This window comes from Myotis lucifugus, unplaced genomic scaffold (assembly GCF_000147115.1).
Source record: "Myotis lucifugus unplaced genomic scaffold, Myoluc2.0 scaffold_110, whole genome shotgun sequence".
NCBI lineage: Eukaryota > Metazoa > Chordata > Mammalia > Chiroptera > Vespertilionidae > Myotis > Myotis lucifugus.
The window spans coordinates 3,610,823-3,627,623 of NW_005871158.1; the positions used below are offsets into that span (position 1 = coordinate 3,610,823).

Genomic DNA, 16,801 nt, shown 5'->3' on the forward strand with positions numbered 1-16,801 from the left:
TGAAAGAAAAGCATATCATTAATTACCCAAATGCAAATCAGAGTGAAATGCTAGGCCTTACTTAAATATTACAGTATTTTAAATTTAATTAAAAACGACAAAAAGCTGTTGATAGCTTACTCAATTTTAGCATAATTTTAACTTTGAAAGTGAATGTTGACATTAAAAACCATGAAGAAAACAGTATAGCTTCAGAAATATTTCAAAATTTAGTCCTTTGCTTATCAATTTTACTTCTTTTGGCTAATTATAAATAACATGTTTCTTAAATGATCTCTTTTCACTTTGTGTCTATAAAAATAAAATTGTCCTCAATCTTCCTAAATTCTTTTCCAAATAAGGCCATTGTTACATGGTGAGAAGTTACTGAATCATAGGTTTAATATCAGTGGCAGAAATCATATGTACAAGATGTAAGAAATTCATTGTTAGGGAGTAAGAGTACAGTATAGTTGCTAGCCATACATAAGAGGTAGAATCCTTAATCACAGTTTTAAAGAAAAGATGCAGTAGTTTATATTGTACTGTTTTATTATAGTACTCTAAGTTTGCTTCTCATTAGGAGGTTAATAGGAGGGGTGACGGGGAGGGCTCTTCAGAGGCAATGACTTATTGGCCCTTGTTTTGCATGTTAGAGGGACTATACCTGGACACTTAAAGCACGTTCTTGGCCAATGAAGGTAATTGATCATACATGGCATTTACCTGATTTTAAAAAAGCTTGAAAGTAGGGAAACCTAAGTTTCTGTGTTCCCAAAGGCATAAGGAGGGAAATAAATCTTTTTGTACCACTCAGAGTATAAAGCATAATGAAAACATTCTCTCTGGATATCAATTATTGCTTAACATTGCCAGCAGTACTAACCTACAGAGGGATTCTGTACTCAAATTTAGAAGTTGACTGCTTCTAACTCATATTTGTTATAAACAATACTACAAATGGGTATAACCTAAAAATGCTATTCAATTAATTACTAGTATTGGAGTAAGACTCCACGGACTGCAGGAGGCCAGGACAGTACAGCCTTTATTTATAAAGTTATATATGGAGTATTCAAACTTGGGATTCTGTGGGTTTCAAATTTTACTTGAATGTCAATAAAATGATCAGAAAAATCATTTTATGAAAGTTATAATATTTGTAATAAATATGTATACCCAATGCTAAACTACAATAGGACTTATATTTCATAAAATGTACCTGAATACTTATTAGATAATTCAAAACAGAACAGTTGTAAAAAAGTTCATAGCCAAGTAATATTTCTTCTAGTTAACTGGAAATTATCTCATGATTTGTATTAAGGTTGGATCATTATGAGGGGCCCATCAGATTATAGATACTTACCTTAATTCTTTTTATATTGACTTTATTAGTTCTTTTTTACTGATTTTGAGAAGTCAGAAAAGGAGATATTTATGTTAGGCCCAGATCCTTTTAGCAATATTTCCTTTACGACTGCTGGTAATAATGTATCCAACTCAATAATCATGTTAAAATTAACATAACACTGTTGACAACATAAAAACAAAATTATTTCTCTCACATTTAATTTTAAAATCCTATACCTTAGTTAAGGATTAAACAGAGTAAGTCCTAAAGGAGACTTAGCAACCTTTAACTCTTTATTTCAAAAAGATAATTTGTCCTAATGTTAATTATGATTTAGCATTTTTAAGAATTATCACAATGTCAGCTTTTGGGAATGTAAGATAAGTATATAAAACTAATTACTTGTTGCTAATATTTTAAATTGAAATATATTTGGTTATAAAAGTCTCACAAATCTGTTTTTCACAGCTATGCTTCCATTTACATTAGAGGAGAGATGCATATGTAAAAAGAGAAAAGTAGAGTCTTCATCTTCTAAAGATGTATTCAATCCACGATTAGGTCAATTCTTAGATGATTTATAACTTAATATGTTGGAAATTTAATTTGTAATTGCTACATTTACAAGGAAACTTCTAGGTAAGAGAATCTTTTAAAAACATTGTTTGGCCCTAGTTGGTTTGGCCCAGTGGATAGAGCGTCGGCCTGCAGACTGAAGGGTCCTGGGTTCAATTCCAGTCAAGGGCACATGCCTGGGTTGCGGGCTCAATTCCCCCCAGGGGGGCGTGCAGGAGGCAGGTGATTCTCTCTCACCATTGACGTTTCTCTCTCCCTTCCTCTCTGAAATCAATAAAAAATATTTATAAAAAATAAATAAAAAATTGTTCAGCCCTGGCTGGTGTGGATCAGTGGTTAGAGCGTTGGCACAGGCACCAAAGGGTCGCAGGTTTGATTACTGGTCAAGGGCACTTACCTGGGTTGCAGGTGCAATCCCCAGCCCCAGTCAGGTTGTGTGCAGGAGCAACCAATCGATGTATCTCCCCACCTGCCCCCCCAAAAAACTCTGTAAAAAATCAATGGAAAATAATCCTCGGTGAGGATTAACAGAAAAACAAAAACAAAAAAACCCAGCAACATTATTAGGCCCTGGCTGGTGTTGCTCAGTTGTTGGTTGGGCATCCTGCACTGAAAGGTTGCTGGTTCAATTCCTGGTCAGGGCACATGTCTAGGTTATGGGCTAGATCCCTGGTAGGAGGTGTGCAGAAGGCAGCTTATTGATGTTTCCCTCTCACATTGATGTTTCTCTCTCTCTCACTTCCTCTCTCCAAAAATCAACAAAAAAAATATTAAAACAAACAAAAATTGTTTGGTGTTGCATTTAGGCCCAAAGTTCCTTTTTTAAAATCACCTATGACACATTTGCATTTTTTTTAAACAGGAAAATGCCATTATTAATATGGCTTCATTCAATTATACCTATACTCTGCAAAATATTTGCTATGCACTTAAGTATAACCAGAGCAATAAGATTACTTGCACAGACGAAAGTGAAGACTTTTCTTTCACATTAAAATTAAAATTGTTTCACTTATGGTAATAATTGAAAACATTTTGGAAATACTATTTATGGTCTTGACTGTAACAGTTCATTGCATTTTTCTGTCTCTTTTTCAATATGGAGTTTTGATATGGAGTTTTAAGTTCTACTTTTCCTCTTATCTTCAAATAGACTCTTCAGCATATAAACTTGAATGGCTGACACCACCACCATTACCACTAAATTAACCATAGACCAAAAGTTGACTCTATCAAAGTTGCTCTCTTGTATATTTCGATCACGCGCTTCAAATGCTCTAAGAAGAGTTTGGATATGACCACTTTTGCTTAGTCGGGACTTGATACTGTTGATGGATTCCTGGAGATAAAGAAAATAATTTTACTATAAAAGAATTCTCAGTAATTTTAAGTTAATTTTAAAATGTGTTTTACAGTACCCTTCCTATTCATATGTTTCATATCTAAACACAATGTTAATTAAGGAACAGATGCTATTTAGATTACATAAAGGTTATCTGTAAGGTTATGTCATAGCTTTCTTGATACATTTAAATTATTATTTATAAATAGTTATTTAACACAGGAACAAAGCTACAAATTGAGACTAAATAAAATGAAAATATATTTGAGTTGGCACAGTGCCAGGAATTTTACATACATTATTTCTTTCTCAGCCCATGCAACTATAAGAAAATGTCTTAAAAAACAGAACTGATAAGTTTTTAGGTATTTGCCTTCATATAATTAACACATTGTATGTTAATATTTTTTTTTCTTGGAATGTTAGTCTGGTCCAATATAGTATTTAGCAAAACACACAGTGTTTTTATCTCACAAAGTAGTGAAATTAAAAACTATTTCAACTTTATATGTGCATTCTTTACACCCAAAAAGTACAACGTATTGTTAATAAAAACTTATTCCAAGATCACATTCATTAAACAAACTTACCAAGATTCATTCTAAGTTGCATATCTTCTGAAAAAAAAAAACTACTTTATAGTACGGACCTGATCAGAAATTATTTGAAGACTAACTATAGACTATATGAATATAAGGTAAAATTTAGTTGAGAATTCAAATGATCCTATATAATAAAAGCCTAATATGCAAATTGACCAAATGGTGGAGCAACCGGTCGCTATGATGCACACTCACCACCAGGGGACAGATGTTCAATGCAGGAGCTGCCCCCAGCCTGCAGGCCAGTCAAGGCGGGTACCAGTGGGGGCACCCTGATCGCCCCGACGGTCACCCCACAGAGGGAGACGAACAGTGGCGGCGGCGGGGGGCAGGGCCGGCTGGCGAGCAGGCAGTGCCAGGCTGGCCAAGGCAGGTGCCAGTAGGGACCCTCCAATTGCCCCGCTGGTCACCTCACAGATAGGCCCTGATTGCCGGCCAGGCCTTGGGACCCTACATGTGCACAAATTTTGTGCACCGGGTCTCTAGTATAAAATAAAAAAATCCAAGCAACAGATTTTTTTCCTAGAGACCCACTTTGCTTAAAATCCTTATTTAAGTAAAAAAATATACTCAATTTCAGACTGCTGTGCTGATCCTATAAAACGACAAAATATAATATCATATGGGCATTTCTTTAAAGAAATACAGATATTTTCCAGGAAAATATGGAGTTCAGCTCCTCAAAAAAAGCATGCATAGTTCTTTTCAATAGCATAATGATGATAGTCACATATAAAATTATTTATTCAAGTTTGCAATTGTGATACAAAGTCTGGGGAGCAAATGGAAAAAGCTCCTGAAAGACACTTTATTTTCTTAAGGAATCTAAGTATTTTAAGCCATATTTAAATCGGAACTTTCTGGTCATTTTGTTTAAGTGTGTGAGTAAAGTCAATCTCTGGAGAATGCAGTGAAGTACTAATAAGATTTATAACTACTTGCATTTTGTTCTTGTTGGTAACATATATTTAAAATGGAAGAATATGTTCATTTGATTGGGTGGGAAGATTGGACTATAATGGAAATATGGATATAGCATTTCCATTTTAATTTTAAGCTAGTTCCTTATCTAAAAAATGGAATGGAAGGGAAAAGGAAGGAGGCTGAAGCTAGATTAATAATATCTAAGTCATCTTCTAGTTCTAAAATTCAACTAAGTTTAATATACATAAGAAATCATGATGAGATAAAAAACTGTCATGGTAGCCCGGCCAGTGTGGCTCACTGGTTGGAGTTGACCTATGAACTAGGAGGTCACAGTTCGATTCCCGTCAGGTCACATGCCCAGGTTATTGGCTTGATCCCCAGTGTAGGACCTGTAGGAGGAGGCAGCTGATCGATGATTCTCATCATTGATGCTTCTATTTGTCTCTCCCTCTCCTCTCTTCTCTGAAAAAAAACCAAAACATACATATATATATTTAAATGTCATGGTAAAATTAACGCCAATCAAACTTTATCCTTTCAGTTTGTATTCAGAGTAACACCAGTGGAAAAGGTATGAAAACTAACATTTATTATTTGCCAGACACTGTTTAAAGCACTTATATACATAGTGTATCACATTTCAACCTCACAACTCTAGAGGTATTGTCCCCATTTTCCAGGTTGGAAACCAAGGCTCAGAGAGCTCAGTCACCAAGGAATTACACATATGATAGGACCACTTAATATTCCAACTTACGCTAACTGATTTATGTCTCTTCTGCTATAATTTGATCATTCCTTTTCTAATAAAACTCAGATATATTTATCAAAATATCACATTATTTTTAAAAAGTTCAGGTGATAAGAGTATTAGAAGTGTTACAAACTTGAAATAACTATGTTATTTATCCTGCAAGAATTTCTACAATGGAGTTACAAGTATCACTGAGTAAGTTGTCCTTTGGTTACACATCTAGCTGTGGCTGAAGGGTTATGACCTTTCCCTCTAGCACTGGCAGTACTATTATTAAATATAAATAGGTTTTTATACATGTACATTTCATTATTCATGTTTATAATAAAGCTTAAAGCAGTTCAAGAAAAGAAGCCATATCCTAAGTTTGCACTCCTGAGTGCAGTGCTAGTTTCTGATAATTGCTAGGTCTGGTTCGAGTAATGTAAATAGTGTTCCCAAATTAAATAATATCAAATTCCATGTTATAAAAACTATGATGTGGGAAAAAATGCCTGTATATCTTAACTGTTCACAAATTACTCAGTGCAAGTATGCAACAGATTTTTATATTCTTCTGTTAGTGAACATTCTAAGGAAGATTTGCAGTTAAGAGCCTATATTCAAATTCTAGTTCTCTCTCTCTGTTTATGTGATAGGAACATTACTTAATCCCCCCTAAGATACAATTTCCTCATTGGAAAATAGAGATGATCCTGATAGAGTTAAGTAAGGATTACATGAGATAATGCAGTTAAAATACTTAGCCCAGTGCCTGTCACAGAGTAAAACCTCTGGATGTTAATAATTTTTTATTATTTCATTAATAGACCATACTGACCAGGATATCTTCTAGTTTCATATCCAACATATCTGTGCCAGTAATATATTTCTTCCAGTCCTCTTGTTCTTGCTCCTGTTCTCCCATATTATCCAGGATTAATTCAAAGAAAATCACCTTCTCAGAAATGGTGCTGAATGTATTATCGAAGCAGAACATGTAGTCCCCTACTTCCGTCTCTACCCTGTATTAAAAAAAGTAAATGTGTTCCATTATCAGTACTTATATTTCAAATCAAAGGAAAAAATACTACAGATAGAAGAAGTAACAGTTAATAATAATTGGACAGCTTACTGATAGACTTCCTTAGATTTAAAAGATAATTTATAATTTTTTGGGAGAGGCAACCTAGAAATATATAGAGGTAGGCAAAAATAGGTTTACAGTTTAATACAAATAAGTAATACAATAACTAATAATACAAAAATCAACTCTGTTTCGAGTAGTCACAAGTGTAAGTCTACTTTTGCCCACCACTGTATATCCAAGTACTATACTTGCAATCTAGATGTGCTTGGCATTACGGTAAATGGTCTTGACATAATTTTTGGAAAAGAATTGAATTAAAAACTAGATACATGACACCTCACAATGAACTTCAATATTTATGACTACAAACCTCCCCTTCAATTGAGATTAATTTATAAAGTGAGTTTTTGGTGTTTTTTTTCAAAAGCAGTGATTGATTTTCCTAAATGCTTTCTTCCAGGACTCCTACCAATTAAGTACATCTTTGGAATGTAGTTAGGGTAATATTAATTCTGTTGTTTAGAAAAATGCATTTATATACAACTCTTCATTACAGGCAGTGTTAGCCAAATAGGTATTATTTAATCTGTTTTAAGGCTCTGTTTGGAGAAATTTTTACTAATCCCGACTTCTAAAAGGACAGTATTTATTTTAAAGATTTAAATTACGAAAAAACTATTTCAATGCTGTAACTGAGATTTTAGTTGTCTTTAAAAAGTTAATATAGCTAAAGATAAAATTTGTATTAAAATCTAATTTTTACAAAGTAGATTTGTAAAATTCATGTAGTGATTAAGAGTGAATTAGACTGCCTGGGTTTTAGATCCTGGCTTCACTGTTGACTAGCTGTGTAACCTTCCATCAGTTTACTTAAGAGCTCTAGGCCTCAATTTCCTCATTGGTAAATTGATAAAAATATCATGTAACTCATAGGATTGTGGTGAAGAATAATATGTACATAAATACATGTAAAGTACTTAGAATAGTTTCCTGGCACATCAAAAGAACTCAATAAATGCAAACTCTTATAAATTCATTTTTGTCTCCCAATGTTTTAATGAGAGGCAATTCTGTGTACTAAAGCAATAAAATACCTTTTCCCTCTAAGAGTCAATATTAATTTATCTCTAAAAGAAAGCATAAAATTGGAGAGAAAATAAAAATTGAGAGAAACTCTATATATTTTCTATATTCTGAAATTTAAAGGTGAACTACATTTTTAGTTCTTGTTCATATACCTATCAAAGAGAAAGTATAGTTAATCCTAAGCATATCAATCTAAACTGACTTTTTTTTTTTTTAATATATTTTATTGATTTTTTTCCCTCTAAGAGTCAATATTAATTTATCTCTAAAAGAAAGCATAAAATTGGAGAGAAAATAAAAATTGAGAGAAACTCTATTTTCCCAGGTACATGCCCTTGACCGGAATCGAACCTGGGACCTTTCAGTCCGCAGGCCGACGCTCTATCCAATGAGCCAAACCGGTTTCGGCTAAACTGACTTTTAAAATGGTAATTTATTTTATATATTAATAGTTTATGCAAATATTTTTCCTGAGCTCTACATAGGAAAAAGCCACTTTACAAAGCACTCTGAAATGAGTATCTTGAAAAATTATGGTGGAGACATTTTCCCCCTCATTCAGTCATACATGTATTCAGTATTTACTATCAATTACCATGCCAGGTACTTTGGTTAATAAACACCAATAATTATAATAATAACTAGTACTTACATGTACTATGTGCCAGGGATGTTCTAAGCATCATATGGTAGAAAGTAAATATTTTGGTCCATCCTGCCTCCGCTTAATAAAATATACCCCTGCAGACTTATTTAACTTCTCTGAGCTTCCTTGTCTGTAAAATGGGAATTAGGGAATCAAAGAATCTATCTCACAGTGGATTGGAATAATTAATTTAGAAGCATATAAAATGCAAGGCCTCGTTTATGGCAAATATTGGATACTCTGTATTAGCTCTTCTTCCTATAAATTCAGTTTAGTTTTAACACAACAATACTGAGTAACGAAAGAGCTAAAGTAAAATAATAGAACAACAAAACACCAGTGACAGATGGAAAAAGGAAAATAGATGAAAAAAGAGAATATATGGCCAGTTGTCAAATTTAAACTGAAAGTGTTATAACAAGTATTTTCTTTTTATATGGTTTCCTATGGTCACATCTTTTACTTTCAGGTCTTCTAATCGTCTAAAAAGAGTAAGGTCTGAGTAAAACAATTTTTACTTATACTCACAAATGTATTTTACTGTTGTTTTAAGGAAGAAAAGAATGGGCAGAGATGATAAATTACCTGGAAGTGTAATTTACAGTTAAAATGGAAGGCCTCTTCTAGCCAAAAAGGTTGGTTCAAAATGACACAATAGATTGCATATAATACTTAGGGAATACTCATCTATTTAACCAAAGCAAGGAAAAAAACAGGATCAATACAAAATGCCTAAAGAAAAAGAAAAAAGTTAATGGAAAATATTCTAGTTTTTTAGACCACTATCTAGGACTATTTAGGCCGCCAGTGTGGCTCAGTGGTTGAGCATTGGCCTATGAACCAGGAAGTCACGGTTCAATTCCCAGTCAGGGCACATCCTGGGTTGCAGGCTCAATCCCCGAGGAGGCAGCCAATCAATGATTCTCTCTCATCACCAATGTTTCTCTCTCTCTATCCCTCTCCCTTCCCCTCTCTAAAGTCAATAAAAATACATTAACAAATAAATAAAAAGGATTGTTTAAAATGTTCATATGGTGTCCTGGCTGGTGTGATTTAGTTGGTTGGAGCAAAGTCATCCTGTACACCGAAGGGTTTAGGATTTAATTCCTAGTCAGGGCACATACCTAGGTTGTAGGTTTGATCCCTGGTTAAGCACGTCCTCGAGTGAGGATTAAAAATAATAATGATAATAATAATAATAGTAACAACAAATAATAAAATGTTCATATGGAATAATTTTATATTGATATTTAGTATCAAATGTGCTAAATTTTCCTGCCTTGTAGATGGTCCCATTGGTATTATTCAGCTCAAGGAATCAACTAAGAGATTACTTACGTGTGAACTCCATCTGATTTTCTTTGTTCAAAAACTAAGGTTTTTCCTTCTGGAGAAGCAAGATGGAAATCAATATCTAATCCTGCTCCATCTAAAACCTGTAGAATACAGAAGAGAACACATATTACAAATTCTGAAAATAAATTATAGAAAGTAGATCCCATAATGAAGAGACTTTCTTTATAAACCTAGAGGGGTAAGAAAGTCAACGGACTCATTATGGCTAGAAAGGAGCAGAAAGATCATCTAGTTCAATTCCATTCATTTTTGGAACTGGTCTCTCTTGTACCAATTCCTGTTGGCTATCATGGAAATTTAGGCCTTATAGGTATTAGTGAAATAATCTTCCTAAAACAGTGCCTTCAAGTTGAGAAGCCCTGTAGAATAAAATAAGAATTAGCTGACACTTAGTCTAGAATTTGAGACCACCATGATCTGACTTCTTCAACACATTCATATATTACTCCCCAATATGAACAATACATTCAAGGTAGGCTGCTTACTTACTGGCCAATGGCCAATGAACACAATCTGTTCCTTTACAATCCCCAAATGTCCTCCTACTGCTGCTGCTGGTCACAATTACAGTTTATGCCACACATTGTCTTTTAAGTGCTTTATGTGGGTTAATTTATTCCTCACAACAACTCTAAAACGTAGGTCCTATTATTGTTCTCATTTTAATAAAAAACAAAAAAAATGAAGGCAGAGAGAAGAAATTTTCCCAAGATGATACAGCAAATAAGTGGCATAGCCAGAAAATATGAACTCACCAATCTCCCTCCCATGGCTACTCTTTTTCTTATATAACACTCCACTTTATTTTTCTTGGTGGCTTTCATAGAATGATATAAAAGATTACCTACTCCTGTGCTCTACTTACTGACAAAAAAAAAACAAAAACAACCAACTGGCTTCAAATGGAAAGTTAAATATATACAATTCTTCTTTAAATCCCAATGAAATGAAGAAAACATAATATAAGTAATCCATAACACCACCAGAAATCAAGAAGCCTGTTAAGAGACTTGAAGAGAAAGGAATTTCTGGAAGATACTCTACTGAGCAAAGGCTATATCCAGCTACCACTATCTATTGATCTCAAAACTCACAATTAAATGTACATTATAAACAAGTGCAATGTTAGCAGAATGAACATAGAAGAAGCCTAAAAATTAGAGCATTAGAACGAGCCAAGGAATTCTCAGAACAAGGTGAAAAAGTATAGGTGAAAAGTATGAGGAAAATGGTAAGACCCTTATGAAGGACAGAGCTAGAGATTTTAAATTACTCATCTAGTAAGCATTTCAAAAGGAGAGAACCAAGAGAAATGAAGGGAAGAAATCATCAAATAAGAGAATAAAAATTCCTGCTTCAAAAGATAAAATTCATTAGACTGAAAGAGTTTTAATAGATGGGAAGCAGTATAAATAAAAAAAGATCCAAAAATCCTATTGACTCTTCCAAAGGATTTAAAAAGAACCACCTGGAAACTTCCAACACCAGTAGTAAAGACTGAAAAATATCAAGAATTGGGATTGGCATCAGAATTCTTACATAGAAGATGCAAAAAACCCACAATAGAACCATGTCTTCAATGTTCCCGAGTAAAAATAAAAATTATAGTACTTACTGAAGTGAAAGCAAAAAGTAAGAGCAATTTTCAGATATCCAAGGACTCAAAACATACTAAAAGAATTACTCAGGTTATCCTCAAAAAAAAAAAAAAAAGATATCCATTAAGTCAGAAAACGAGCTATACCAAAACTAAGCAAAGATTTCAGTAAAGCTAAGTTTAAAATATATTTTTGTTAGTGGCTAGCAGGCTTAATGAAATTGTTAGAAATGGCACTTAAGAATACAGAAGCTGCCCAGCCATCATGGCTCAGTGGTTAAGCTTCAACCTATGAACCAGGAAGTGGCTGTTCCATTCCGGTCAGGGCACATTCCCGACTTGCAGGCTCGATCCCCAGTGTGGGATGTGCAAAGGCAGCTGATCAATGATTCTCTCTAATCATTGATGTTTCTATCTCTCTCTCCCTTCCTCTCTGAAATCAATAAAAATATATTTTTTAAAAATACAGAAGCCAACTTATACCATAATCCAAATCTAAACTCCCCACTGATTTTAATGGAACATGAAAAGCAAGTGCCACTTTCCCCTGTCTGTATGCTATGGTAATAATGTTTCAATCCCTCAAAAGTAGTCTGTCTTACTCCTCAATGCCTTATCATGTGTTCTTTTTTAATATTTAATATATTTTTATTGATTTCAGAGAGGAAGGGAGAGATAGGACAAGTGAGAATCATTGATCGGCTGCCTCCTGCACGCCCCCCACTGGGGATCGAGCCCGCAACCTGGGCATATGCCCTTCACTGGAATTGAACCTGGGACCCTTCAGTCTGCAGGCCGACCCTCTATCCACTGAGCCAAACCGGCTAGGGCTATCACGTGTTCTTTTTACCCATCACGTTGTTCCACTCACCCCCTTATGCCTAGTTAACCTGATTCTTCTACAGATCTGAACTCCACTTCCTCTGGGAAGTCTTCTTAATTCTCAGATGAAATCAAATCCTCCCTTTAAATACTCTCATAGCTGTATGCATTTATCTACCTTCATAGCACTTATTAGAGCTACAATTTCACATTTATTTGTGTAAGAATTTAATTAATGTCTGTCCCCATACAAGATTGTATAAAGGCACAGACTACATTTTTATTCACCATTGTATTCATAGCACCTAGCATAGTGCTTATACAAATTAAGCACTCAATAAAGATTTAAAAACATTTTTTATATATTTTTATTTATTTCAGAGAGAAAGGAAGAGGGAGAGAAAGCTAGAAACATCAATGATGAGAGAAAATCACTGATCGGCTGCCTCCCGCAGCCCCACACTGGGGATCGAGCCTGCAACCTGGGCACATGTCCCGACCAGGAATCGAACCATAACTTCTTGGTTCATAGGTCGATGCTCAACCACTGAGCACAGTGGCTGGGCCAAAGATTTAAATTTTTAAGTGAATGATCTACATTATTCATAAGATACATGTATTGACATTAAAAAATTTTGAGAACAATATAATGTAGGGCTCATCAGTTTGTCACAATAACTCCAGGGCAGTGTCTGGAACACCAGTTCCCTGAAATTTTAAACACTAAGACAAAAACCAGAGCTTACTTGTTGGAAATTAATCATGGAGTAGGGAAATGCAAAGGGCTGAAGATGATCTCTACCTTACACACTCCTCCTACATTGTCTAGGGTTATAGACATTAAATGATTATACTTTTCTCCTCAATGAAAACAATTAAATTGTTTAGGGAGAGTGAATGCTTTGGGGGAACAGTCCCTTTATACAAAGTATAAAGGTAAATCAAGCCAGCTACATAACACTAGAAGTGTAAATGTAAAAAACACACACACATTCGTTTAATATTTACTATGTGTCAGAGATGGTCTATGAACAATCATTTACTCATTTTTTTCAAATCTATGAGGCAATTACTGTTATCTCTATTTTACAAGACAGAGGTTCAGTAACTTGTACAAAATCACACAGGTAGTAATTGAGAGGATTTCAACTCAGGCATTTTACTTCTAGAGCTAGAGGTCTTAATCATAAGAGGTCAGAAGTTAAAATAGACTTCCTCCCTAATACCTGGGTAAATACTGAGGCGTTTTTGAATAGTACAAATTGCTGTCTTTCGTAGACCATTTCACTGATTTCCTTGCCTCTCATTTTGACTTACTTAAACCCATCTTCCGCACTATGCAGTGATCTATCGGACAAACATTTTTGACTCCGTTACCATGCTGCTTAAATCTTCAATGGCTCTTGCACAGAATAAGGACAAAGCTACTTAAAATGGTGCACAAGGCTAAGATCATGATCCATGATAAAGCCTCCGGATCTCTCTAATCTTTTTATTTTACTCCCACTCTAGATTTTCTAGACTTGAAGTCTCATAAAACCTCAGCACTTGTAACTTCCACTTCATACTGCCTGTAGCCAAAACACTCCCACTATGCATTTTCAGAATGCAAAATGCATATTCATTTTGTTCCTTTTTTTGAAATGTCCCCTCTTCCTTGCATCCTTGTTTCACTTAAGCATCTTTCTAGATTCAAATTTATTTTCTTCAGGTATCCTTTTCTGAAACCCCAGAGAAGTGGCCCTTCTTATGAGCACTTAACCATACTTTATTGAAATTACCTGCTTGAGCCAGTGCTCCTTAAATATTTCAAGTACCCCCTGAAAACAGGGACTCTTTCTTTTGTTTTTACACGCCCCCCCCCCAATTATTGGCATATAGTTAACTGTTCAGTAAGTGAACTTTTGAACTAGACTGGACATTTTTAAAATGTCGAGGTCTGGATTTGGTTTTGCTAATTATGTGTGACATTAGATTTTTTACTCTCTATGCTTACCTTATACACCTATAAATAATCTAATTCTGAAGTCCCTCTGCATGAAAATCCTGCATAACTCTTTATTTTGCTCTATATATGACAGTACCTGTTACTGAAAAAGATTCCCTACATCAACTTAAAAAAAGTGACACCTGTCCTGGTCGTTTTGGCTGAGTGGATAGAGCAAGGGGCCTGTGTGGCCTGAAGGGTCCGGTTCAATTCCCGTCAAGGGCACTCGCCCGCACTGGGGAGCGTGCAGGTGATTCTCTCTCATCATTGATGCTTCTCTCTCTCTCTCTCCCCCTCACCCTTCCTCTGTGAAATCAATAAAAATATATTTTTTAAAAAGTGAGACCTGATTATAAATTATGTAACTTGTAAAAAAATTAAAAGATGAACCACACCAGCGCCTCTCTTTTTGCAATGCTACCTTAGAGACATCGAAATTAGCTGTGTTGAACTAACAAGATTTCTTCTAAGAAATTATCCTCTACCAGAGGGCTATATAAATGAAGGCAATTCCCTACATAATACTGTGCAGACAAAAAGAAACCAGTGACATGGGAGAAAAGCTCATAATGCGGAAATGAAAGGTTATATCGCTTTAATATACAATTAGATCTAATTCGATTAAAAAAATATGTAACTGATAAGGAAATGTACCATTGCATACATCCATATTCTTTTTCACAGGTTTATACCAAAATCGGATTGCGTGATAATCACATGGTCCAATTCAAAAATCCTTAACTGCAGAAATGACAGTTACAACTTAGGATATTTGCATTTGGGCGAGGGTGGTGGCGTGCATAAAACAAATACCATCATCTCATCCAATGGTAAAGGAGAACGTGTATTAGTCCTGTGTTGTGAAATTCTCAGTCCTGGAGCGTGGACTGGCTAGCGAAGCGACGGGCGAATTGTGAAACCGAGAAAAACCACCGACATCAGCGGCGCTGGCCTCTCTCCGACGGGAGGAAAGGGGAAAAGGCAGAGCGCAGCCAACTCCGGTCCCGCCTAACTTCTCGGCTCCCCGGCGGCCGAGCGCGCCTGCGCGAAGGCGGCGGCTTCCCGCGGCCCGCGCGCCGCACCACCCCACGCCCCCGACCCGTCTCCAAGCGGGCGAGGGGCGACGACGCGGTGCCGCCGGGCGGAAGGAGGGGGGCCGGCTCACCCTCCGCACTGACCTGGTACTCGATCTCCAGCGAGGCCTTCAGGGGCATGGGCTGGTAGAAACACTCCCTCCGGCCGGCCGGCAGCGTGAAGGTGAAGTCGCTGTCCAGGGAGTGCGTGAAGCCCGCCACCCCGGGCAGCAGCGCCGGGGGCAGAGCGGCGAGGAGCAGCACCGGGAAGGGCAGCCAGGTCTTTTCGCCCATCCCTGCCGGGCGATCTCGGGCTGGAAAAGGCGTGGGCGGTGTGGGTTATCGGCACGGAGGCTCCGCTTGCCTCCCCGGACTCCGCGTGGCTGGCAAGGCAGGGAAACCAGGAGCCTGAGGAAACTCCCGGCGGCGGCCGCAGCGGCGGCAAACACTCCCACAGAGGAGCATTCGCCAACCTCCAAAGACGGGGGTGACTGAGGGCGGGGCCAGCAGTCCCTTCCGCACCCTCCTAGGTCCTGGCTCCCTCACTGCCTGCGTGAGCATCACCCGCCTCGCACGCCCACAGCCGCAGGTTCCCCATAGTTTCCTGCGCGCCAATGGGCGCCTTGGGGGGAATTGTGGGAAATGTAGTTCCGAGCGAGCCGTCCGGGCGGCGCTCTCAGACCACGATTCCCGGCAGGCCCTGCGCCGCCTGCGTCGCCCGGCGCAGAGGCGGGGAGGTGGGCGTCGGGGGCGGAGCTGAGCCCGCCGTGGGAGGTGCGTCCCCAACGGTTCCCGCGGCGGTTCGAACGCTGAGCAGCCTGGGTTCTCGGTTTCTCTACCTGTTGTGTCTACTGGTTCCAGGCCCCTGGCCCGCGAGAGGGCCCGAGGCTTCGGAACGCAGACGAGAGCGCGGCGGGCGCTGTCGTCGGGTGGGTCCCTCTGCCAGCGACGATTCGGGTGGTGAGCGACTGCTTCTTGGAGGGTGGACACAGCCCGCCGGGGGGAGTTGGTGGCCTTCCCCGCGGGCACCCTCGGACGCGCGCTGTCTAGTCCTCGCCTGCGCTGCGCGCGCGGCTCTGCGAGGAAGATGTCCTATGTGCCCCGTTCCTGCAGACGGACGTGGGATCACTGCTGTCCGGTTGAGCGTTCTTGATGCGGGAATCCTGTCCGACTGCAGCCCATCCTATCACAGGGGTATGAAGAGCGCCTGTTCCTCGCTGCGGTGGGCGTGCTTGGGAACAGCAGCTCCAAGCGAAGTGTTATTTGAGCCAAGAGATGACGTCAGGGCCGGTATAAATGAAGGCAATTCCCTATATAATATTATGCAGATGTTCAGATATGTTATGCAGGTAGCTTGTGCTTTTCCACGTGTACAGGCAAGGAAGGTAGACTTTAGTGACCGCTAAAGGGAGGGGGACTCTTGGTTTGACAATAAATGGCCACCAAGAAAAAGAAAATGTTTGAATAGCAGCTGTATTCATTGATAATTCAGAAGGATTAGGGAATTCTTAATCGGGAGATGTTGGGACATAAAACCTAATTTAGTTGACCCATGATAATGGAATGGCATTTTAGGATTACCCACATTTTGTTTACTCTTTTTTTCCGTCACCATCCTTGTAGGAAGCTAG

General features: G+C 37.8%; 2 protein-coding genes across 2 annotated transcripts in view; one reads left to right on the forward strand and one right to left on the reverse strand.

Annotated features, from left to right (window-relative positions):
• Positions 1 to 2,734: 2,734 nt before the first annotated feature.
• Positions 2,735 to 15,631, reverse strand: TMED5 (transmembrane p24 trafficking protein 5). Its single transcript, XM_006093200.3, has 4 exons — positions 15,276 to 15,631; positions 9,674 to 9,771; positions 6,355 to 6,538; positions 2,735 to 3,248 (listed from the first exon to the last, which is right to left on the reverse strand). The coding sequence occupies exons 1-4, from the start codon at positions 15,462 to 15,464 to the stop codon at positions 3,030 to 3,032; spliced, it is 690 nt and encodes a 229-aa protein (XP_006093262.1). The 5' UTR covers positions 15,465 to 15,631; the 3' UTR covers positions 2,735 to 3,029.
• A 781-nt stretch (positions 15,632 to 16,412) lies between these two features.
• The window catches only part of CCDC18 (coiled-coil domain containing 18), a 121,596-nt gene continuing 121,207 nt past the window's right edge, over positions 16,413 to 16,801 (forward strand). The window contains exon 1 of the mRNA XM_023757670.1: positions 16,413 to 16,460. The gene's annotated coding sequence lies outside the window, so the exon portion shown is untranslated. The remainder of the gene's footprint in view (positions 16,461 to 16,801) is intronic.

Coding starts and splice junctions, on each gene's coding strand:
- TMED5 (XM_006093200.3), bottom strand. CDS start 15,464: ATGGGCGAAAAGACCTGGCTGCCCTTCCCGGTGCTGCTCCTCGCCGCT. Junction 9,772..15,275: donor CGCTGGAGATCGAGTACCAG/GTCAGTGCGGAG, acceptor TGTATTCTACAG/GTTTTAGATGGAGCAGGATT. Junction 3,249..6,354: donor TGAAACTAGAAGATATCCTG/GTCAGTATGGTC, acceptor CTTTATCTCCAG/GAATCCATCAACAGTATCAA.